Genomic DNA, 24393 nt, shown 5'->3' on the forward strand with positions numbered 1-24393 from the left:
ACAATAAAGGACAAATCTGTACTAACCAGCGGCATACTCTTCAATTGAACTGGAAGCTCAGGATGATGATCAGTGACTCGGGCCAGCAGGATAAGGATGAGGCTCCTCTTAGGTCCCTCCTGGCTATTCGTGCTGGCTTGTTGGTCCAGGTAGCAATGGGGTCCCATCCACACCATGGATAAGGAGGTCCAAGACCTTCTGTTCCACCTTCTGTTGTCACATTCTACCACCTATTGTCTCACCTTCCAAGTTCTCACTTGCTAGTTCACGAATGGCAGGGTAGCTGCCGTCACTCTATGGATCCGGGTGCTGTCTTTGTTTTTTTTTGTCTTCATCATGGGTCCTTGTGATCGGTTAGCCTTCATGGGGGTGGGTATGTGTATTAATGGATCACAGGAGTCTACTTCCAAGACGATCTGACTGAAATGTCTCCCATCACTTTCTTGTGCCTCTTGCCCAGAATTGTTTCTAACAGGCTTGAAGGTAATGTCATTTTTATTTTTTAAATTATTTTGTGGTTTTGGGATTGAACCCAAAGACTCTCTACCATTAAGCTACATCCCCAGTTCCCACCCACCCCCGCCCTTTGAAAAAATTTTAAGAAGGATGTTGATGGCTGCCAAGGCTGGCCTGGAACTTGAGATCCTTCACCTCAGCCTCCTGAGTCACTGAGATTATAGGCATGCCCACAGTACTCAGCAGTAAGGCCATCTATTTGAAGGCAATGGCAGCAGAGTGAAGTGACACATGCCTGTAATCCCAACATCTTGGAGACTGAGGTGGAGGATTGCAAGGTCAAGGCCAGCCCTGGCAATTAATGAGACTCCCCATCTCAAAAAATCAAAAGGGGCTGGGGGCCAAGTTCAGTGGTACAGTGCCCCTGGGCACAATCCCCACCCCCCCATCACAATAAGTAATATGAAAAGGCAATGATGAGTGGCATCTATATGTCAAAGCCCACCAACACCACATCAGGAAACATACTGTTCAACTCATGGGAAACAATCTCCTTCTGGTTTGGGTCTTGAATCATAGGCCTGTTTGAAACATGTCCACTTGGGTAAGACATGAATACATGGAAAAGACATGAATACATGGAAGGAGAGCCCTAATTGGTGAGAAATAGACTTCTAAGATTGGAGATGGCTTCAAGTGAAGTTTCTGTAGGAAACACAGCTGTGAAGTAGGCAAAGTACATCAGCAAGGCAGGACTGAATGTTAAACAGAAGTCAAAATTCCATGAGAATGCTTTGTTCACAGTATTTCTACGATAAGGAATTTATCCCAAGCAAATGATCAGAACTATGTATGAAGATATGAGACAAATTATAACTAGGACAAAAAGGGGAAAAATCCTTTTAGATACACTTAGAATATAAGTCCAATAAGCCATATTAGGCCCTTAAAATAGGCAAGTCATTATACTGAACTATCAAGAAAATCACTCCAAATGTTGCTATGTAAAAAAGCAGATTGCAAAAACATGTGGCCAGCCTATGTCTGATTTCTTAAACAGTAAAAAGCAAAAGGGAGAAATGTGGGGGGAAGCATGAGAAGAAGGGAAGATTGTGTGGATATGTTACCTCTCGCAGCAGGATGGTTAAATTAAGGATGCTGAGATGGGGTGTTATCTTGGATTTTCTGAGTGGGCTCCCTGACACCATAAGCATTGTTTTAAGAGGGAAGTAGGAGGGTCTCCTGGTGGAAGAGATGAGACAATGGAAATAGCTGGAGAGAATTAAGATGCTAAGCGGCAAACTTGGTAAGTGTAGGAAGAAGCCATGGGAAAGGAATGGGGTAGTCTCTGGAAGCTGGAAACAAACAAATTGTTTCAGAGTCTCAAAGGACAGCCCTGCCAACACCTTGACTTTAGCTCAGTAAGGCTGATGTCAGACTTGACAGACTTCTGATCTTGAGAATGGTAACAATGTTTTAAAACACTAAGTTTATAGCAATTTGTTACAGCAGTCACAGGAAACTAATTCAGTGCTGGTTTCTGGCTGAGGTGGTAAGCAACTCTGCCTGCTCTTTGTTGTCCTGCAATGTTTATTTTTCTGTAACAACTATTGAGAAACAACTCAAGACTCATGAATTCACCTCCAGGGTCTAAACCACTATCTGTGGTTTCAGGAAGCCACTAATGGGCTGAGGGTGGTGATTTGGAAAGTATCCCCTACAGAAAATGGGGTACTACTCAAATCACAGCTTGGACAGCACTTCTCTAACTGGTTCCAAGCACAGCAACACACTAATGTCAAAGCAGGACATGTCCAATCAGAGAGGAAACAGGGGCTCAAAGATGCTAGGACACCTGCTCATGTCGATGCAACTTAAGTAGTGACACAGGTGGCTTTGCTCCAGAGAAACTGTCTTTGTGGCTTTGGAGCCACTCCATAGGATGTGCTTTGGTTACTGGAAAGTCAGCAGGTGTGACATGACCAAAGCCATAACAAGCACGTTCATGACTGGGCTTGTTCTGTTATGTACCTGCCAAGGCCATGCCCAGGCCTGATTGCTGGTACCAGGAGGAAGAGGAGAGGTCCGTGGTGTAGAGCCCAGCTTGGATCAGTCACTGATCTACAAACATGTGAGCTAAGTCAATACTGTACACTCTACACTGTTGAGATTTCATAGTACTTGTTACACACCAGTATTGATGCAAGAGCTAATTGATACAACCTGTGTTTCACACTTTTTCTGACTACAACAGATTAGCCTTAACCAGATAGGCAAGATACAAGCATACAGTCAATACTAAAGTTTACTCAAATGGCTTAAGAATCTGATACATGGTGAAGATATAAGAGTGTGTGTGTTTTTTTTCTTTTGATGGTGGGGATTGATCTTGACATGACTCCCATGTGCTCTACAAATGAGCTACACCCCAATATTCTGATGTTTTTAAAAAATCTGCAACATAGGTAAATCAAAGACATGCTCCATTCACTCAAAGAGACATTATTTATTTAGTTAAAATCAAGCAAGATGATCTGTTGATAGAAAGTGTCAAGCATGAAATCTGCACACATTTGCCACTGTGGACTGCTGGACACAAGCCGCAGACAACACCCCTGACCAAAAGAAAGCTCGCTACACAGAGCGTCCCACAGCTGTGCTACGACAGAGGGTGAGGATCAGCCACCACCTACGAATGCCCAGGGCCAATCAATAGCACCAGATTGTTTTTATATGTAAGAACATCACTATATACAAGATATGTACACCGCTCACTGGAATCTTTGGGTCCCCGCTAACCAGACATTTAAGAGGCAAACAGGGTTACAGATGAGAAAGTTGTGATTATGTGTGCTTTACCAAAAGGATACTAGAGCACTATGTATTGCTACGTAGAAGAAAGTCCTATAAAAGACACAAAAGGGCTGGGTGCAGACACACACATTTGATTCTTCACATTTTACACACGTATCATTAAAATGATCACAATACTGTATGTGAGGGGAAAGGATCACAGGTAAAAAGCTTTGTCTAAATTAAAAATACAACATTCTAAAATCACTTGAGGGGGTCTATGGACAGTCAGCTTCGGCTTGTCTGCCGTGACTGACATCCACAGCAAGGGGCCACCAGGTGGGAAGGGGCAAGATGCCACAGAACAATGGCAGGGCGGGGACGTTTCAAGTTAGAAGTAGCTGAATTCAACAGGAACAAACACTTCTGAAGAGGCCTTCAGTCTTTGGGCATGTGTAGGATGCCGCAAAGGCAAGGTTTATTGCCTGCATCGTGGAAGCTGGCCAGTTTGGACTCTGCTGTACAGAATGCATTATGGCATCAACACAGTGCCTCTGAAGCCCAGCTCAGCAATTCTGGCTCAGGAAGTGTGGATTCAGGTTCTTTAAGACATGCGCGCGTGTGCATGAGCACATACGTGTGGGTGTGTGAATATGTGTTTTGGGAAGGCTATGGTCACTGATGACAGAGGAACTCCCGCACCTGCTAGAAATTTCTTTTAAGGGATTAAGGGGAAATTAAGATTCAAAGGATCCTTTGATAAAATAAATGCTCTAATATCCCCTAAACATCAAGTCATCCGAGGGACTTGCTTACCATTAACCATGCATCTAGTCCAGTGAAGATGTTCTGAGGAAACACACCAGATCTACAATTACTACATAAAATAAGTAAGTAATAAGCAAACCACCAGCAACTGAGAATCTTTTCAATGTGCTTATTTGCCATGCACATATCCTCTTTGGTGAAGTGTGTGCCCAAGTCTTTCGCCCACTTTTTAAATTGGGCCGTTTTTTTTTCCCCCTACCATTGGGTTTGGGGAGTTCTTTGTACATTCTGGATACAAATCCTTTGTCAGAGACATGGTTTGCAAGTGTTTTCTCCCAGTCTATGACTTGTCAATTGGGAATCCAGGCATGAGTATTGTTTTAATGAGTAAGACTCTCTTTACAACCAAGACATAGGGCACAGAATCTTTAAACACTGTGGCAGAAAAAGATCAAGTGTGGGAATAGACAGTCCACAGAACCTCTGAAAAACCAGAGGAAGAAGTCTTCCAGTATAAGGAATGCAGCCCTCAGGCAACAACAGACTTGGAGGACAAAAGAGAAAACAAGCCAATTATCATTAATGATCATATGCACACAAAGTTAATGTTCTGGGTGGAAAAGTCATTTAAAAATATTCCATAGGTTTTGGGAAACTAACAAGAACATTATTACTGGACATACTTTTAACCACGTAATTTTACTTGGCTGGAAAACATTATACCGACGTCAGTGAGAACTACAGGTATTTGTTCTGTGTGTGGGTGTGTTTTAAAGCATGCATGCGATTTAAGTGGCAATTTTAATCTTCAAACGAATGCACCCAACATGTAGGTTGTTCATTTCACAGCTGGTTTTTAACCATTAGGAAACCTTTCACCTTTCCCATACATTAATAAATTATCATCATCATCATCATCATCATCATCATGAGTTTTGCTGGGTCAGGTAACATCATCAGATGATAGAGACAACAAATGACCACACTGTTGGATGAGCAAGGACAAAACACAGCAGCCCGTGTCCGGGTGAGTCACAAGAGAAGTGCGCCAGGATCTCCCCTCTCAGGCACCCCCAGGACATGCTTGGTGACTTCCCGGAGCTGGTTTGGCATCCGAGGACAGGAGGAACGGCAGGCCCACTGCTGAAAATGACCACGTGCATGTACCGCAGGCCCAGCCCACGTCCTCCATGGGGCCTCGCCAGCCAGCAGAGCCCAGCTTCGTGTGGAGTCATGCATGATACAAACTCTGCTCAGCATTCCAAAGCAAAATCAAAAAATTAAATAAACATCCCACACAAACACGGACATTATTGCTTTTCTACTAGCCACTGTGCTATACGGAGGAATCTCGCTCCGGGACATAAATACAGGCTGGGGTTTCCACTTGCATCCTTGGGAACGGAGCTTGAAGGATTTGTGTCTGACCTCTGCTGGGGACAGGTCTCTTATTTGCCTCTTTCGGGCTGCAGGCTGTCAAACAGGCACTTCAGCTGCTCTTCCCCGAGGTGTATTTTGTCTTCCAGCTCCCTCTGCTCAATGATGAGGGCCGACTTCATCTTCACAAAGTGCGCATAGTCTGCCAGGCTGTCCTCGCTGAGGTAGGCGGCCAGGATGTCAAACACGATGCGCTCGCGGCGGTCCAGGTTCTCTTTGAGTTCCTTGGCATCCTCATGCTGCTGGATGAGGACTCTCTGCTTCTCGAGCAGCGACTGCTGTTGAGGGACAGGGAGAGAAAGAAGTCTGTTGAGGGCCAGGACTAAGGCAGGGGTTCCAGCTAACCCCTTGAAAACCAGGCAGCTTTGGGGGGGCTGGTCCCACAGCTGTCCATCAGATTATCCAATGGAATCCACACAGAAATGTTCAGGAAATGGGCAGCATGAGCCCTGAGGCTGTGGCAGGCTCTTGCCTCAGTCCTCTGGGGAGCGGCTTAGGGGTCCCTGTGGGTCTCCTGCCACTGTCTGCCTCATTCCTTCCTGTCTGCCTTGAACAGTCAACAGAAATCATGACGAGAAAAAGGGTAATCAGGTGACCAGAAACTCAGACTTCTGAGATGTTCATAAGGGGCAAACAAGTTGGGGATTCGGTGTCAAAGCCATCTCCTGACAACACTGTGGGCAATGTGGGGAAAGGGAAATGGCCTAAAGAAATTCCAGAGTGGGATTTCTAAACCTTGTGCCAGAGAGAGCCTGTGAGTGTACTGCCAGACAAGGACAAAGTAAGGAGCAGAGTAGGATAGAAGGGAGGACTAAAAGAGGCCTTGGGATCAGTCCCGTCACTTCCTACAAGGGCCCTCTTTTGGGAACCAGGAGACCCTGTTCCCAATACATGACACTCACAATCGCTCTCTTTGCTCACAGAACACAGCTAGCTTCCCTACCCCCTCCAACTTGAAGGAAAACTCAGAAAGGATGAGATGAACGTTTTCTCTGTCTTCATATTCAGGCTGGCAGATGCCAACGTTCATTTTCAAGGAGCAAGTTTCTTCCTTTCTTTTCTGGTGCTGGGGATGGACTCTGGGCCAAGCTCATGCAAGCCAGGCACAGGCTGTAGCATTGAGTGACACCCCCAGCCAGAGTTCCTGACTTTTACCTAAGCACCAGCATATCTGTTCTGTTGCTTTGCGCTGTTGCAGTGGGTGCTGAACAGTGGCCAAAGGAAAGAACACAAGGACACGGTGGCACTTTGCAAGGTGCCAAACACAAAAAAAGTCAGTGAAGAGGAATTATCACAATAAACAGTGTCCCAAACCAGGAACAGCCCTCAGCATGCTACTCCTGAGGAATGCCCACAGCAACAAGCACTCACAGTGTCCTGCCAGCTTCAGTGGAACACCCGGGTCCTCGGGTGTGTGGAAGGAGGAGACGGTATATTTTCATGGAAAGAGACTAGGTCAGGCCAATTCATTCCAATCAAAAGGTAAACAGATGTTAATTGGTTCAAGGATTGCAGTTCAGGTTGTAAAAAATCAGCAGGCCTCATCAGTGCCTGGAAGCTACTGAGATGGACGGGGTGGTGGGCATTTTATTAATCATAAGGGTGATTATTTTAAAGGCCAACTGTGTGCAAACAATGAAATTAGATGCTTTTCTGATATTCATCCTATAAGGTAAAGCCAACAAGGTAGATATTATTCCCCTTATTTTGCATATAATATAATTAAAAGACCCAGTGAGAAATGTCCCCAGAGCAGCACACTTCAGGACTGGGAGAAATGTTGGACAAGCCCTTTACTTCTTTCTAGACCTCTGGACACACTGGTGCTAAATCACAGCAGCAGCAATCATAAAACACCATCAACAGCTGAGTCAGGAGGAGAAAAATCTCCGCCCATGGACATGGGTTCCAAGGAGAGATTATTGTGAGTAATCATCAGAGGGAATAAATAAAAAGATGTCAAAGAGAGACAATGTTCTTTGGGAGGGCTCCCAGCAGCTCTGCAGCCCAGTGACAATGGCTCAATTCTTTGTACTCCTACCCCCATTCCCTTCATCTAACATTCTCTTTCCCTACATTAAAAGGAAAGAGAGGTGGGTGAGCACTGGATATTTCAATAGCATCTTGCACTGGGAGGTGGACAGGCCACATATAAACAGCGCTAGGCTTCAAAGAGCTGACTTTCCCAACACCCCAAGGACAGCCTTCCCACAAGACTGCCCTGTTCCCATTTCCCAGCTGGATGTGTCTATAGATACCCGGTCACCAGGAGACGGACTGTCATCCAAATTATTGAGGGCATTTTCCACCCGGGCCAGGCGGCCTGACAGCGAGAGCAGAAGGTTCACCACTTTGTCCAGGTCCCCGATGAACATCCGGAACTTGTCAAATTCATTGGGTTTGCACACATCTTTTGCGATGGCCTCCACCTCGTCACCAAGTGCATTGTTGGCCTGGATATCCTCCAGCAGGCTCTCCCGGGCTTCCCGGAGCACTTGCAGTTTGCGACTGATGCTGTCGATGAGTTCCTGCTATTGGGGCAAGGGTGGTATGGACATACTCATTAGCACTGCCCCAAGCCAGGCGCCCCTAGTTACTGTGATGGCAGCACATGCCACCTGGGTGGAATTCAGCAGAACTGAGTGAAAATCAATTTTCACGTTACCAAACAATGGAGGAATTTTATAAGATTAGAGGAAGGAGGAGGACTCCTGGCTAAATTACTGATATTTGATAAATATAAGTGAATACATAAAATTACACAGATAAATAAATGAAAAGTAAAGCTTATTCTCATTCTGTTAATGTCCTATCGGACAATACTGGAGTTGTCCCAGTTATTCACAGTAGAAGCCATTCCAACCTGTATCTTTGCAAGGATTCACATAGTCCATGTGATACTTTATGCTTTGTCCTTTGGAATTTTCCAAATTAAAGATTTACACACAAATTATTGAGTTTCATGTCTAGTACTAAAACCTAGGATTCAAAGTGCCCTCTACATATAATTAGCAATTAAAAATTAAGACAAAGGGATGTCAGCGACTGTAAAGGGTTGTCTTTTAATATAACATATTGACTTTGATTTGAAATGGAAACAAATGACTATTTTTTTTATTATGGCAAAATATACATAAGACTTGCTATTTTTATTCCTGCCCCCTCCCTTTTCTTTTTAGTGCTGGAATATAACCCATGGCTTCATGAGGTGCCCCAGCCCTTATCTTAAGCAGTTTTAAAGTGTACATTAAGGACATTCACACTGCTGTGTAACCGTCACCAGTACCCACCTCCACAGCCCCTCCACTTTCCCCCGTGGAAACTATGTAAGTAGTAAACACTAACTCTAGATCCCAGCACCCACACCAACATCGAGCATTTTTTTAAAAGATCACAAAATGTGAAAGGTATGAGCAGGGATTGTATCCTCTAGGTTCAATCTGCCTTCTGTTGATCAGCATGTCTGGCCCTGCCACAGATTAAATGGTAAGCTGTTTTACAGCCAGCCAGTCTCAATGCTGATTAATCTGCACAATTCTCCTAAGAAGGACCACATGGAGTTTATAAATTTCTTTGGCTTTTCTAGGTCAGGATGTCAAGACATTTTCTCCTTACAATTAACAACAACCACCCACCCCCGCAAACCAAACAGATATGAGTCTAGATTCATTTCTCCCTTTTTCTCCCTCTCGTACTGGGGATTAAACCTGGGGCCTCATGCATGCTAGACCCTTCTACATCCCAGCCCTTCTTTTATGTTGTGCTCACGTGTACATATGCACACACATTCTCCTGTGTGTCTGTTCACCAGACTATCTGCAAAGATTGTTTAAACCATATTCATTATGCCAAGTGAAATATGCCAGACCCCCCAAAAATCTGATATGCAGAAGCTGGACCAAAATAAGGAAAAAATAAAGTTGTGGGGTGGAGGGCCGTGGTGGTTTCCATGAAAATAGGAGAGAGATCAGTGGATTAGAGAAAGGGGATTGTAGGGTGGGGGAGAGGAGGAATGCGAAGAGGGAAGAAGAGTGGAATGAATCTGAACAAACTTTCCTATGTATATTTACAAATATACCACAGTGAATTTCATCTTCAAGTATACCTATGATGCGGGGCTGGGGATGTGGCTCAAGCGGTAGCGCGCTCGCCTGGCATGTGTGTGGCCCGGGTTCAATCCTCAGCACCACATACAAACAAAGATGTTGTGTCCGCCGAAAACTGAAAAATAAATATTAAAAATTCTCTCTCTCTCTCTCACTCTCTCTCTTAAAAAAAAAAAAAAAGTATACCTATGATGCATTAATTTAAAATATATATATAAATATAAGAAAGAACACTGAGAGTAGAGAAAAGGAAATGGGGAGAATGAAGGGGAGGGAAAGGGGAAATACCAGTGACTGAATTGGAGGAAATTGTATTCCATGCTTGTATAATTATGCCAAGATGAACCCTAATATTAAGTATAACTAAAATGAACTAATAAATTATTTAAAATGCACTTTCAAATCCCATAGTTGAGAAAATGCCATATTTTAGATACTGATCATTTGAGCGAAAAGCACAAAACAGAAAGTACAGAGAACTTTCCAGATTCTTACCTGATGCCAGTACTGACTTAAGTAAGTAATTTCAGCCAATGGAGATACCTCAGACAGAAGAGGATCCTAGCCAGTGTTATATGTTTGTTTTGATGCAGGGGTGTGGCATGCTATGCAGTATTCTACCATTGAGCTACCTACCCCCAGCCCCTCAATAATTATTCAGTGCTATCAACTGAAGAATGAATGTGATGAAGATCTCACACCAGCACATGAAAACTGTCCTTCAAAACCCACCTCTACTGGACTGCCCTGAAACTGGGCACTCTGAAGAGAGTCTAAATGCCTTTATTGATTCTTTGATGTTTTATAGAAATTTTTATTTAAAAATATATTCCCTTTGTTAAAGGGCCATTAAAAGGTACAGATACCGGCTTCCAAGGATTCTGAGACAAGACCTGACTCAGGGTGGCACATAAATATAAAAAAAAGGCTCTCAACATCAGGCAGGGTGCTGAGGTTTCACCACTGTGGAATGTGCTGCCCGACAAGCCCACCCACTTCTTTTCTGTAGCACGTGGCATTCCGGGAGGCCAGGGTAAGACTATGTGGTAGCCAGGTACATGTTGCCTCTACCTCTCCATTGAGATGGGCCAAAGCTTGGGGGTTGGCTCCCAGGACACCTCTCTTTCTCCCACTGGCTTAGCCCCAGACACCCTCCTTTGGTTTCATTCCATGGACAAAGCAAGGCCTTTTCTTTCTGGGCTTTGCATTCACTTCCTTGTTTAAAAAGGAAGTTGTAAACCTCAGAGATTCGAAATTTAAACCACCTCCTGAAGAATGCCCATAAGGTGGGCAGAGTCCACCTAAGCTACCCCAGATGTAGAAACTTACTTAGCCCACCTAGCATGATGCTTCCTTATAGGCCACCAGAATCTCTCATATATTGTATCCCTGCTTAAGAGCTCCCACTCCCTCACACTTTCATATGTTGACAGCATTTGAAGGCCTGGTATGGGAAGGTAATTAGGGTTGGGGTCATGAGAGTGGGACTCCTATGATGGCATAAGTGGCTTTATAAGAGGAAGGGAGATCTGAGCTAGTGGCCTACACTGTCTTACATACAATGCTCTCCACCATGTTACAATGCAGCAAGAAGGCCTTTGTCAGGTGCCAGCACCCTGCTCTTGAACTTCCAGCCTCCAGAACCTTGAGCTAAAATCTCTATTCTTCATAAATTGTAGTTGGTGACATACTGTTATAGCAATAGAAAATGGATCTCTCTCTCTCTCTCTCTCTCTCACACACACACACACACACACACACACTCACATATAAAAGGAGTCTGGCAGTGTGGCTTAATGGTAAAGCACTTGCTTAGCATGTTTGAAGCCCTGGGTTCTATCCCCAGCACTGCAAACATAGAGGACAACGTGCAATTGGGGTTTTGCTATTTTCCCTTATTAAGCAGCTAGAGAGCAGGTAGTCAATCAAATCCTGATGTACACTATGCTCACTGGTAGACATACCTCTACTGGTGTATGCTCTGTGAACAAGCATGACATCATGAATGTGTGAGTGCTGGACACGGGGGGAAAAGAGCGTAGCAGTAGCCTGTCAAATCAAGGAAAAAAAAAATAGGACCGCAGAATTGCTGACAGCACAGAGAGCTGTGATTTATATAGCATGTACAATGGCCAAACATATGTTTATTCAACTGAAAATCTAAGTTGGCTTTGACCTCACAGTAACTCACTCAGTCCCAAAGCAGTCATTTCTGGTGAAGAAGGATCCCAACTCAGAGCAGAGGGACAGAGTGGCACCCAGATGGAGGTGGGTGGCATCCAGGCATGCACTTACAAAATCCATTACATCCTGTCTAAGACCCTGAACCCAGGGTCTTAGACAGCCTAATGTAGGTAGTCCTCTATATTAGGCTAGAATTAAATTGAAATGGTTCAGAATGTGTGGTTTTACTTGTATGTCTTGCAGTTTTTATGGTGATGGGGATTAAATATTATAACATTCTACCAATGAGCTATGTCCCCAGGCTTTTTTATTTTTTGGAAACAGGGTTTTACTAAATTGCCCAGGTTAGCTGTGAACTTGTGATCCCCTGCCTCAGCCTCCTGAGTAGCTAGGATTACAGCATGCACCCAAGCCTGGCTGACTTTTCTTATTTTATGAGAAACAACTGAAAAAGATTCCGGTTCTTTTTTTTTTTTTTTAAGAGGAGATTCTGTAATCAGAATAAAGCAATGTTATCCTGAGCCAGAATAACACCTCTAAAAGCCCCAAGTCCAAAACTCTCACTTTCCATTTCCCTATTTAACTCCTCGAACCAAAAAACTATTGCTTCCTAAAGTGAAAATAGTGCCCTTCATAATATATCTATCATGATTAAAACCAGTCAGTAATTTTTTAAAAATTAATTTTTAGTTGTAGTTGGACACAATTCCTTTATTTTACTCATTTATTTTATGTGGTGCTGAGGATCGAACCCAGGGCCTCGCACGTGCTAGGTGAGCACTCTACCACTGAGCTATATCCCCAGCCCAGTAATATTTTTTAAATCACTAATGACATAGACTCTGAACATAATTGTTTACAAAGGTCTTGTTTTAAAAAACAAATCAGTAATTTTTTTATACAAATTCCTTCCATTATGCTGGGTCCTCAGCTTGCATTAAAAGTACCGATCCCCCCCCTACCCCAATACTGGTTACCTCCTTTTCTTACCCCAGTACTGATAATTATAGCAAACTCAAGGCCCTTAAAATAAACACCACATGCTGCCCTCTGAGCCTAGTTTTATTTGACAGTGCCATAGTCTCTTTATGCTAAATATAACAGGTAATTACTCTAATGTCCCATGTCTGGCTACTGATACATGTGAAGGTTTAAAGCTGACATTATAGCAGTGACATTGGCATCGAGACAACTCTGTCCCTACAGTGACTGTCATGATCGTCTACAAATCGAGTACTATTTGTACCTCATCTCCAAGCTGACCCCTTGTCCACGAAGCTCCAGCCCCTGGCCTCTTCTGCTTCTCCAAAAACTCGTTCCCAGGCTTGCCTGCTGTAGGACCTCTGCACCCACCCAATCCCCTTCTGCCTCTACTAGACATCCCAGAGTTTGCCCCTGATGTCAGTCTGGTTCTCTCATTACAGTAACCCCCTCATTACAACCTCCTCTAGGTCACACTCACGTGTCTCTATGCCATGACATAGTGAGTCAAGGACGTACAAACTTTCTGTCAGGGAACAGAAAATATTATTTTAGACTTTGCAGGCTATTAGATTACTGTTGCAATCAGTCAATTTTGCCATCCTATGAAAGCCACCATCGACCCTGTGTAAATGCATGGATGTGGCTTTGTGAATAAAACTTTATTTACATAAGCAGGTGGTGGGCCAGGTTTGCTATGCCTGTATCATATATTTATCTTTGTGGTGGCTGTTCATCTCTCCCATGAGATGAGCAGAAGTATTTTGTCTTCTCTGAACTCTCAAGGGCCTGGGTGAATTCTTAGGAGTTGAACACCTGATGGCTTTTGGCTGACAAGGTACTTTCTGATCCAATGTTTGATTTATTTATGATCAAACACTGAGTTACAGATATTTGAAATTGATATTCAAGGAAGACAGGTGACTCACTGATGGTCAGACAATTAGGTCCCCTGGATTTTAATTGTGGTAGAAGGAACTATTTAACTTAAAATTAAAGAGATTGTTATCCACTTTACCTAATTTGACATTGACTCCTATTAGAAAAAGATGGCAGAAAGACTCTTACAGAAAGATGAGAACAAAGAATTCATCATAAAGGGCTTTCTAAAGTTGTCCCACATTTCCTTGTCCTGCATGAAAGCTAAACACAAATGCCCTCAGAAATGCGGTGTAGAGTTTCTGCTAGAGTCGAAAAGTGTGGTCCCAACACCTCCTGCCTGCCTGTTTCCCTCAGCACATTTCGTTTTTTGTGAGACAGGCTGGCCTTGAATTCCTGGGCTCAAGCCATCCTCCTATCTCAGCCTCCAGGGCAAACTGGGCTCCAGATGCCTGCCACCACACCCAGCTTAAAGTATAGTTATATTTTGGAATTCCTCTTTCCTACCTTCTTCACTGACAGGTCATGGTCCAAGTCACTCCCCGAGTACTCCTCAGGCTCCTGCTGTTCCTGCAGGTCCTTCATCTTGATCAGCAGCTCCGCCTTGGGGGCTGATGTGCTGTAATAGGTGGAATTGGTGGCCAGAGACACGGGGGCAGGCACACTTGGCTCTTCCTTCCTGGGTAAGGAGGTCAGAACTTCAATTAACTGCAACCAGATGTACAGACATGTCCCTGGGTTGTGACAAATATAAGTCGGCACTAACAGAAAGACACCAGCCAGGGAGATGAGGTAGCCAAAGAGGAGGAAAAAAGGTAGTGATGAGGTTAAAACTAAAACAAAACTCCTCACCAAATAGATGCTTAGTCTATGGAACACCATTGGTTTTTTTTTTTCCTTTTTTTTTTTTGTGTGTGTGTGTGTGTGAGTGATTTTATATATATATATATATATATATGAGAGAGAGAGAGAGAGAGAAAATGCGTGCATGTGCGTGTACTTACGCACATGCTTCCTGGTACCAGGAACTAAACCCAGGGTCTTACACATGCTAGCTTTTACCACGGAGCTATACCCTGAGCCCCTAGTAAACTGAAATGCTTAAAAAAAAATCTCTAAGGAATGAAAGAGCTGTTCAATATCCATCCCATCCTCAGCCAAGAAGCAATTGTGATGTGCTTCAGAAAGATAGAAAGTCAGACAGACAGACAGCATACAGGTTAAACAGAAAAAAATAGTTGGATAGGTCAATAGAAGATAGGAATAAAGGGAGGGAGGGAGAGAGGGAGAGAGAGAGAGAGAGAGAGAGAAGACAAAACAGATGGACAGATGGCCTCTCATACTAAGGCAGGGTTTCTCAGCCTCAGTACTAAGGGCATGTGGGTTGACAGCAGCATGCCTGGTCTCTTCTCACTAGATGACAGGAGCACTCCCCTCTCCAGCATGATAGCCAAACATGTCTCCAGAGATTGCCAAGTGCCCTCTGGGGCACACAATGGCCTCTACTGAGAATCTGTCTTAGGGGAAAGGAAACCTGTGCTCATTGTCATATCATGCCAGCCTCAAGCCAAGGAGCTCAGCAGCTACAGCTTGTATTACCATGCCTATGCCAGGCCCCAAAGTCACCACACCCGGGGAGAGTGCTTTAAACTTCTGCCTTTTCTACTGGGATGCTCTCCAAAGTGCTAAGCAATGGAAACCATTATGAAAATCTGTGCCCCAAAGACTGGAATCACAAGCAGATGTGGCCCTCCTCCCTTTTTAAGCCAAAGAAGCTCTGGGCAGAATCATGCACCCGCTGGAAAGTGACATCCACTCACTTCTCCTCCGCGGTTCTGGGAGAGGGGATCTTGGGGAGCAGCTTCCTCCGCTGCTGTGCTTCCTCCAGGAGGTGTTCATCTTTGGGGAATATTCCCTCCATTAGGTCCATGGTGGTTTTGATTTTCACGCTGGGATCCAGGATATCAGCCAGGGATTTATCCTTTCCCACGATCTCCCTGGCCAGCTCCTCCGACTTCAGGTCTTCAATGGTCTTCTCTTTAGTCTTCATGTAGCTGAGCCCAGGAGGGGAGGCACAGACATTCTTTGCAGGTGGTATGGGGGTGCTGGAGGGCTGGGGCTCCAGAGAATGGGCTTTGTGTGGGGCCTCAGTCTCAGCACCATGGCGGGTATACACGCAGAAGCGGGAGTAGCACTGTTCGGATGTGCTCAGGGTCTTGATCTGATCTCTCTCCAGACCACTGGGCAGCACAGGCAGCTCAGCTGGGCGCGCCAGGCTCTGGCGGCTCTCCTTCTCAGGCTGGCTCTCCGAGTGCACGATCTTGATGGGCACCATCTTCACGGTGGTGTTGTTGTCCATCACCCGCTCGATTCTGGAAAGAGAAGAGTTGTCCTCTGAAATCCTTGCAATAGATGGACTCCAACCTAGGACTTAGACTGGTGGGTCCCTTCCCAACAGGGAACCTGATTAAATCCCTGATCAACCACCCACCTGTAAGGAGCTGCCAGATCATATGTCCTAGATAAGACAGAGGTGGTTGAGAGGTTTTCCTCATGGGGTCTCTAGACCCTGAACAGTCTAATTAAAACTGTCAGCCACGCACCTATAGGCATTTGAGGGGATCTTCTTGGGTTTGTTGAGGAATATGAGGTCTGTTTAATGTTCATTTGTTTTTATTCCAATGATAGTGCAAACTTTAATAAGCCCTGCTTGGTTAAACTTAGAGCAAATAGGCATTTTTCACAGAATCATTATGAGTGCTTCAGGTCAGGGCTTCTCGGTGCAGATTGGCACACACCTGCTTGAGAATGTCCTCAGGGCCCCTTGGAGTCCGCACTGGGCACTTCTGCCCATGGGTCCCACTTCAAAGATTCTACAAGTGCATTCCACCCTCCACCGAACACCTCAGGCTACCTTTTGCATAGATTTTCAAATGACTGTGATGATCATCTCAGCAATAAACAGTGAACTTGCTACCCAACAAGGGGCACACGTTTCCTTAAAAAAGGGGGTGGTGAGGTGGGAAGGGCCTGGTAAAAGGAGCCAGGGAGGCTCCAACAGCACCCAAAGAGAGAGAATGGGAAGAAGACTCCTGGCCAACACCACAGGGCCTCACCCAGGACAACAAATGCTTGCTGCTCTCAGAGGTACCGAGCTGGGCCATGTTCATGGAGACTGTGCCCAAAAGGCTATGGGAGCCTAAGTGTTTTGAAAGAACACTCTGGGGAAAGAGAGCCATCTACTGGTGCCAGGAGGAAAAAACCTAGCCAAACTTCCACAACTCAAACTCGGATGTGTTTTGTTTTAAAATTTTATTTATTTGTTTTGAGTACAGAGGATGGTACCCAGGCCCTTGAGACAAGGGCTCTACCCAGCCCTTCTGATTCATTTTTTGCTAAGCTGCCCAGGCTGGCCTCCTGAGTCGCTGAAATTACAGGTCTGTACCACTGTACCACCATACCTGACTGCTTAGCTTTTATCTATCTATCTATCTATCTATTACGTGGTGCTGAGGATTGAACCCAGGGTCTCACACCTGTGAGACAAGTGCTCTACCACTGAGCTATGGCCCCAGCCCACGTTGCTTAGCTTTTTACCATTTAAAAAAAGTGCAGAAAAAAGTGAGTATGTTTATTTTATTTGCTTATTTACTCTTGAGTACAGAAGATGATACATAGGCCCTTGAGACAAGGGCTCGACCACTGAGCTATATCCCCAGCTAAGCACTATATGTGCAAGGAAAATACATCCCTAGTCTGCAAATACCTGTGGGTGACATAGATATAAATGCATTCTGCTCAGGTGAAGAGAATGGCTCTTCTCATTGGAAAAGAGCAGTCCCCCGAGTTAAAATTCCAAGTAATTTCCCTCCAACAGTTATTTCCCAGGACCAACTTTAAATCCAGTGTCTTAAGCTACTGCAAGGCACCAGTTGCAAACCACCTGGGAAGGAGTCACTGAAACCAGCACCTATAGGAGAAACAGGATGAACACATGCTACCACCGCCACAGGACAATACCTTGTTGAATTCTCATCTTGGATGAGCAGGGGGGGTTTGTCTGTCAGCTTCTGGGGGGCGAACTGAGGCGAGGGGGAGCGAGAGGTCTCCATGGTGGTTGCCTGTAGGTGCTGGAACCTGGAAGGGGGCAGTGCTTCCGGCCGAGGATGGGACGTGTCCTCATTCACATGCTGGATGTCACACTCATGGGTGGTAGCCTTTGGGATGTCTTGAGGCTGGGTACTGCTGAACACAGAGGGGCTATGGGAGAGGGGCTGGTGGGTCACACACGCCTCCAGGGACACAGGGGACGGCGCTGGGATGGGCCTGCCAGGAGCAGCCGGCTGAGTGTCTGCAGGTGCACTGTACTTCCTGGGCTCGCGCTTGGGCGGTGGAGGCCTCTGTGGGGCTGGCCTCTTGGGGAGTGCTGCTGTGCTCACTGGCCACGAATCCTCTCCCTGAGCATGTGGGGACGAAGGGGTTCCCTGGGTCAGAGGTCCTGAGTCTTCCCGTGTGTTCTCTTCTGAGTACCTATAATCGCGGGGTAGAGTCCCTGCTCGGCCCCGGCCCTCCTGGGGCAGCTCTGGGGCTTCCCAACTGTGGGATGATTCAGACAATGTGAACGGGGTCTGTGGGTTCTGATCTGGTGGGTCCTGTGGTGCTCCTGGGCTCACTGCCAGACCCTGGGCATCTGCTTGCCTAGAGGAAGAATGCAAAAGAATAAGTCAAGAATTCCAATTAGCACTCTCCCTGCATACACCTGAAACCCTTGACAATCCCCTTAAACCACTTTAAGGAGTTAAATCCACATATGCTTTCTCATACCTCATCCCCAGAAGACAACATGAGGCTGTATGTTGGTGTGGTATACCACAGAGCACGAGGCATCAGGATGCATGAGCACCCACACCAACTGCACTTTTTCAATAAAAAATGACATGGAAGTTTTAGAAAACCAAGTTTTCCATATGAAAATTCTCAGCTCTGTTCAGAACTATGTACTTCAACTTATATTTTTATGTGGCTTTACGGAAACCTGTAATATACACAGGGGAAGACCTTTCTCAGATGGGCAGCCAGTCAATTCACTCAAAAAACCTTTAAAACCAGTCATGTGATATGATAAACGAGAAAAACAAAGGCAATTTTCTTTGGAAACAACCATGTCTCATGGATCTTTCGTGTCACATGAACACAGGTGTTTACACACATATACATACATAAAACATGTGTCACACACACACAGAGGCAGACTTCATATGCATGCTTACATGTTTATCAGTGCCGTCGCTGAAGCTTACAACTGTCAAATGTGCAACAGATGAGCTGGCCCTACCTTTGCCCACACATTCCTTCCTTCCATCCAAGAGTAATAAAACAGACCTCAGATTTAAGGAAGTAGCTTTTTCCATTTAAAACAAAAAGACTCGAGGGCTGGCATGTAGCTCAGCAGTCCATCACTTGCCCATGGGAAAGGCAGGCCCTGGATTTGATCCCCAGCATCACCCAATAAAAGGACCTCTGAGTGTTAAGGAGACCCAAACTAGGACAGCAAACGATAGAGAGGCCTCAGTGCCAATGAGAGACATAGCTCTGTAGTATAGCTTAAGTTCTGGTATTGTATTCTGGTATTTTCTTGCTAAGGATTGCTTTAGCTATTCTGGGTCTCTTATTTTTCCAAATAAATTTCAAGATTGCTGTTTCTATTTCGACAAAGAATGTCATTGGGATTTTAATAGGAATTGCATTAAATCTGTTTAACGATTTTGGTAGTATGACCATTTTGACAATATTCTGCCTATCCAGGAGCATGGATAGGTAAACCATCTTCCGAGGTTTTCCTCAGTTTCTTTCCTTAGTGTTCCATAGTTTTCATGATTGATTTCTAGGGTTTTTTTTTTGTTGTTGTTGTTGTTGTTTTGAGGCTATTGTCAATGGAGTAGTTTTCCTAATTTCTCTTTCGGTGGATTCATCGCTGATGTATAGGAATGCATTTGATTTATGGGCGTTGATTTTATATCCTGCTACTTTGCTGAATTCATTTATTAGTTCTAGAAGTTTTCTGGTGGGATTTTTTGGGTCTTCTAAATATAGAATCATGTCATCAGCAATCAGTGATAGTTTGGGTTCTTCTTTATCTATTTGTAACCCCTTAATTTCTTTCTTTTGTCTAATTGCTCTGGCTAGAGTTTCAAGGATGATGTTGAATAGAAGTGGTGAAACAGGACATCCTTGTCTTGTTCCAGTTTTTAGCAGGAATGCTTTCAATTTTTTCTCCATTTAGAATGATGCTGGCCTTGGGTTTAGCATATATAGCTTTTACCATGTTGAGGTATGTTCCTACTATCTTTAGTTTTTCTAGTGTTTCGAACATGAAGGTGTGCTGAATTTTGTCAAGTGCTTTTTCTGCATCTATTGAGATGATCATATGATTCTTGCTTTTAGGTCTATTAATATGATAAATTATGTTTATTGATTCCCATATGTTGAACCAAACCTGCATCCCTGGGATGAATCCCACTTGATCATGGTGCACCATCTTTTTAATATGTTTTTTTTGTGTGTGATTTGCCAGAATTTTATTAAGAATTTTTGCATCTATGTTCATCAGGGATATTGGTCTAAATTTTTCTTTCCTTGATATGTCTTTGTCTGGTTTTGGTATCAGGGTGATATTAGCCTCGTAGAATGAGTTTGGAAGGGTTACCTCCTTTTCTATTTCATGGAATACTTTGAGAACTATTGGTGTTAATTCTTTTTTGAGTCTTGTAGAACTCGGCTGAGAATCCATCTGCTCCTGGGCTTTTCTTGGTTGGTAGGCTTTTGATGGCATTTTCTATTTCATTACTTGAAATTGATCTGTTTAAATCATGTTTGACCTCTTCATTCAGTTTGGGTAGGTCATATGTCTCTAGAAATTTGTACAGACTATAGTAACTAAAACAACAATGGTATTGGCACCAAAATAGACTTGTAGACCAATGGTACAGAAGAGAGGACACAGAGACTAACTCACATAAATACAGTTATCTAAATCTAATACTAGACAAAGTTGCCAAAAACATTCACTGGAGAAAAGATAGCCTATTCAACAAATCCATATGTAGCAAAATTAAATTAAACCACTATCTCTCACCCTGCACAAAAATCAACTAGGCACTATAATAGAGTCACTGAAGCTAATGGAAGAAAAAATAGGCCCAAATCTTCACCACGTCAGACTAGGATCTGATTTCCTGAACAGGAAAGACTCCTAAAGCTCAAGAAATAAAATCAAGAATCAATAAATAGGATGAATTCAAATTAAAAGCTTCTTCTCAGCAAAGTAAACAATTAATAATGTGAAGAGAGAGCCTACAGATTGGGAGAAAAATCTTTACCACACGCACCTCCGATAAAGCATTAATCTCTAGGATATATAAAGAACTCAAAAAAATTTAACACCAAAACAAAAAACAAAAAACAACCAATCAATAAATGGGCTAAGGAACTGAACAGATACTTCACAGAAGAAGAAATACAATTATCAACATATATATGAAAAGGTGTTCAACATCTCTAGTAATTAGAGAAATGCAAATCAAAACTACTCTTAAGATTTCATCTCACTCCTGTCAGAATGGCACTCATCAAGAATACAGGCAACAATAAATGTTGGTGAGGATGTGGTGAAAAAGGTACACTCAAACATTGCTGGTGGGAATGCAAATTAGTGCAACCACTATGGAAAGCAGTATGGAGATTCCTCAGAAAACTGGGAATGGAACCACCATTTGACCCAGCTATCCCACTCCTTGGTTTATACCCAAAGGTCTTAAAATCACCATATTATAGTGACACAGCCACATCAATGTTTACAGCAGCTCAATTAACAATAGTTGGACAATGGAACCAACCTAGATGTCCCTCAATAGATGAATGGATAAAGAAAATGTGGTATATATACTCAATGGAACATTACTCAGCTTTAAAGAAGAGTGAAATTATTTGCCAGTAAATGGTTGGAATTGGAGAATATCATGCTAAATGAAATAAGCCAATCCCACAAAACCAAATGTTTTCTCTAATACATGGATGCTAATTCACAATAGGGCAGGGGGTACTAGGGAAAAACAGTGTTACCTTAGATTAGGTAGAAGGAAGTGATGGGAGGGGAAGGAAGGGGATGTGGGGACAGGAAAGATAGTAGAATGAAACAGACATTATTACTGTATGCATATGTGTGACTACATGACCAATATGATTCTGCAACATGAACACTCTGAAAAAATGAGAAATTTTATCCCATCTATGTATGATATATGAAAGTGCATAAATGCATTCTACTATCAGGTATAACTAATTAAAACAAATTTTAAAAAAGTTCTAGTTAAAGAAAAAAAAAGAGAGAGAGAGAGACATAACCTATTTACTAATAAACAGAACAGTGGAAACCTTCACCAGACCCAGTGCAAAGGAGCTTCACTCCAGGGCTGGCCTTAAGGCCCAGGAGATGCACCTACTTCTGAACCATGTCTTGGAGCAATCTGGACATGATATGTGGTAATCTGGGTGCTACAGATGGCATGTGCAGTACTGGAATCTAGAGCCCTGTTGGTGCCGGTCCTGCAATGTCCTGGGTGAGGGAGAAGGGTCCCTACCAGGGTTAACAGATGTTCTAGAGAAGAAAACGTACCATAGACCAGTGCCCTCCTGCTCCCCTGTATCACCACAGGCTCAGAAGGAGCTGGACCCTACTACTCCAAAGTCAGGGCTAAAGTTCTCAAAATCTTGAGAAGGGCAGAAGAGCTTAAATCCCACTGAACCTTGAAAGAGGGCATGAATGTTCTGCTGCAACACAGCAACCGAACTTAGAGCTTAAGAAAGTATCAACCCAACTCGGAAGTTTGATTTCTAACTGTATTAGCTTGACACTCACGGAAACTTCTAATTTAAAGTTTTATCAAAAAAAAAAAAAATTGGATACCACAATGAATGGCTTAGAGAACAATAACCAGTTTAGCACCTGTCTGGTTATAAAACAGGATGACATTTGATGCTGTCAAATTGAAGATGCATTCCAAGAGGTGCAACTCATGGGTCAGGTCTCCCGGTTTCATTTCAATATTTCACTTCATTTTTAAAAGCTGAGGTGTATATGAATTTTTCTTATTAAAACTCCTAAAATCTAGCATCCATAGGCCCATCTAAAAGCACCTGGTATCTGTTATTTAATAAATAGCCACCATATCACATGAAAGGTGAATTAAATGAGCTGCAATTTTTGCCCCAAATCTACATGCCTTTGGCTACCCGGAAGCATACTGATTTAAAAAAGGAGCTCTACTTACAAAGACATCTCTTACTGCTAACCTCTGATCTCAGGCTGGAGTGCTCTGCAATCCACCCAGAAATGGCAGAGAATTCACCTGCCAAAGGTAAACTCACTTGCTGGGGACAAAGTCCCTTTGAGAAGGGAATAATGACTCAGAGCAAAAGATCCACTAAAAACGTTCTACAGCCTCCTCCCTGCCTTACTAAGGGACATCCTGTGCGGGAGATGAGTGCTCTGTTCTCTAGGGGAGTGGTGTGAGCTACAGCAGCCCTTCAATTCTAGAAGCCTAGCACGTGGTACTCCACCTTGACGTTTTTTATTTAGGTAGGCATGATAACCTCAGGGCCATTTGTTCCCCATTTTTTCTTGATTCTGACAAACCTGCAAACTCTAAGCTATAAAAGCACTAACTGGTTTTAATTGTCCTAGTTAAGAAACCAGGCAATCAGGTCATGGTGACAAACATGAAAAAAAGGACAAAAAATCCCCCAGGAATTTAGGGATCCAAGAGACAACTTAGTAGATAATGAGCATTTGTATGTACGGGGTGCATCTGTGTTGTATGAGTGTAGTCATATGTATGGAGTGTGTGTGTGCCTGTGCTTGTATGTCACATACAGGTATCTGTATCGTTCTGTATGTTGTGTGTATGTGGGTGTGTAAAACACATTCACATCTGTGTTATATATGTGTAGCTCTGGACCTGCTATCATCGTTTGGTTTATTTTAAAAATATGTTTATTCCTTTTTTGTACTTTCTACAATAAAGTAAATAATGATAGCAGGTCAATAAAAAAAAAAAGCAGGACAATAAGATGACTTAGGGACTCTTGTGTCACAGCATAGAAGAATGACCCTGGAGCAGAGAGGTAAGCCACACAAAGGAACATTTCAAAGGCAGTTGAATTCCAGAGTCCTGGCAATTGATATTCATGCTAGGCTGGCTGTTCATTCTCATGCAAAACATGCTAATGACATGTTACCAAGGAGAGAGCTGCAGTCAGTTCTGAGAGGGGAGAAGGCTGGCAGCCTCCAGGCAGCAGAGATTCCAGGGACCTGCCACTGGAACTTGGGATCTCACTGCATGGGCCTCACTGTTGAAAAGGCAGGTGCTGGATGCTCTAGAACAGAACCACAAAGCCAAACAAAACTAATCTGAAGAGACGGAGCATACGGGAAAGATTGCTTTCCGTGCCTAGTAGTTCCGACACACTGTCATAGGGCAGAGACTACCGTTAGAGGGAAAAGCTCAAACGCTCTTGAAATCCCATCAACATCACTATTATTCACACGGATGGTTTTTGCTCCTGCTATGGAGACGGCCAGCCCCATGTCTAGTTGTGAGGTTTCCATATAGCAGAGGTAACTGTTTTTATCTCCAGACTCCATCTGCTCACCACACGCTCTCTGAAAATAAGCCAGGGTAAAGAAGGCAGATGCACTCTCAGGATCTTAACTCATGACCTACTACTAAAT

The 24393-nt window shown here is 43.7% G+C and overlaps 1 protein-coding gene across 1 annotated transcript in view; it reads right to left on the bottom strand.

The window, feature by feature from the left end:
* Positions 1-2981: 2981 nt before the first annotated feature.
* LOC114106849 (protein Shroom2) overlaps positions 2982-24393 on the bottom strand; it is a 132686-nt gene continuing 111274 nt past the window's right edge. The window contains exons 6-10 of the mRNA XM_027954018.2: positions 17625-18302; positions 15425-15976; positions 14112-14283; positions 7713-7985; positions 2982-5732 (exon numbers count right to left, since the gene is read on the bottom strand). Of these exons, the coding sequence (XP_027809819.2) occupies positions 5466-5732; positions 7713-7985; positions 14112-14283; positions 15425-15976; positions 17625-18302 (1942 nt within the window). The 3' untranslated portion in view covers positions 2982-5465. The remainder of the gene's footprint in view (positions 5733-7712; positions 7986-14111; positions 14284-15424; positions 15977-17624; positions 18303-24393) is intronic.

Source organism: Marmota flaviventris, chromosome Y (genome assembly GCF_047511675.1).
Source record: "Marmota flaviventris isolate mMarFla1 chromosome Y, mMarFla1.hap1, whole genome shotgun sequence".
NCBI lineage: Eukaryota > Metazoa > Chordata > Mammalia > Rodentia > Sciuridae > Marmota > Marmota flaviventris.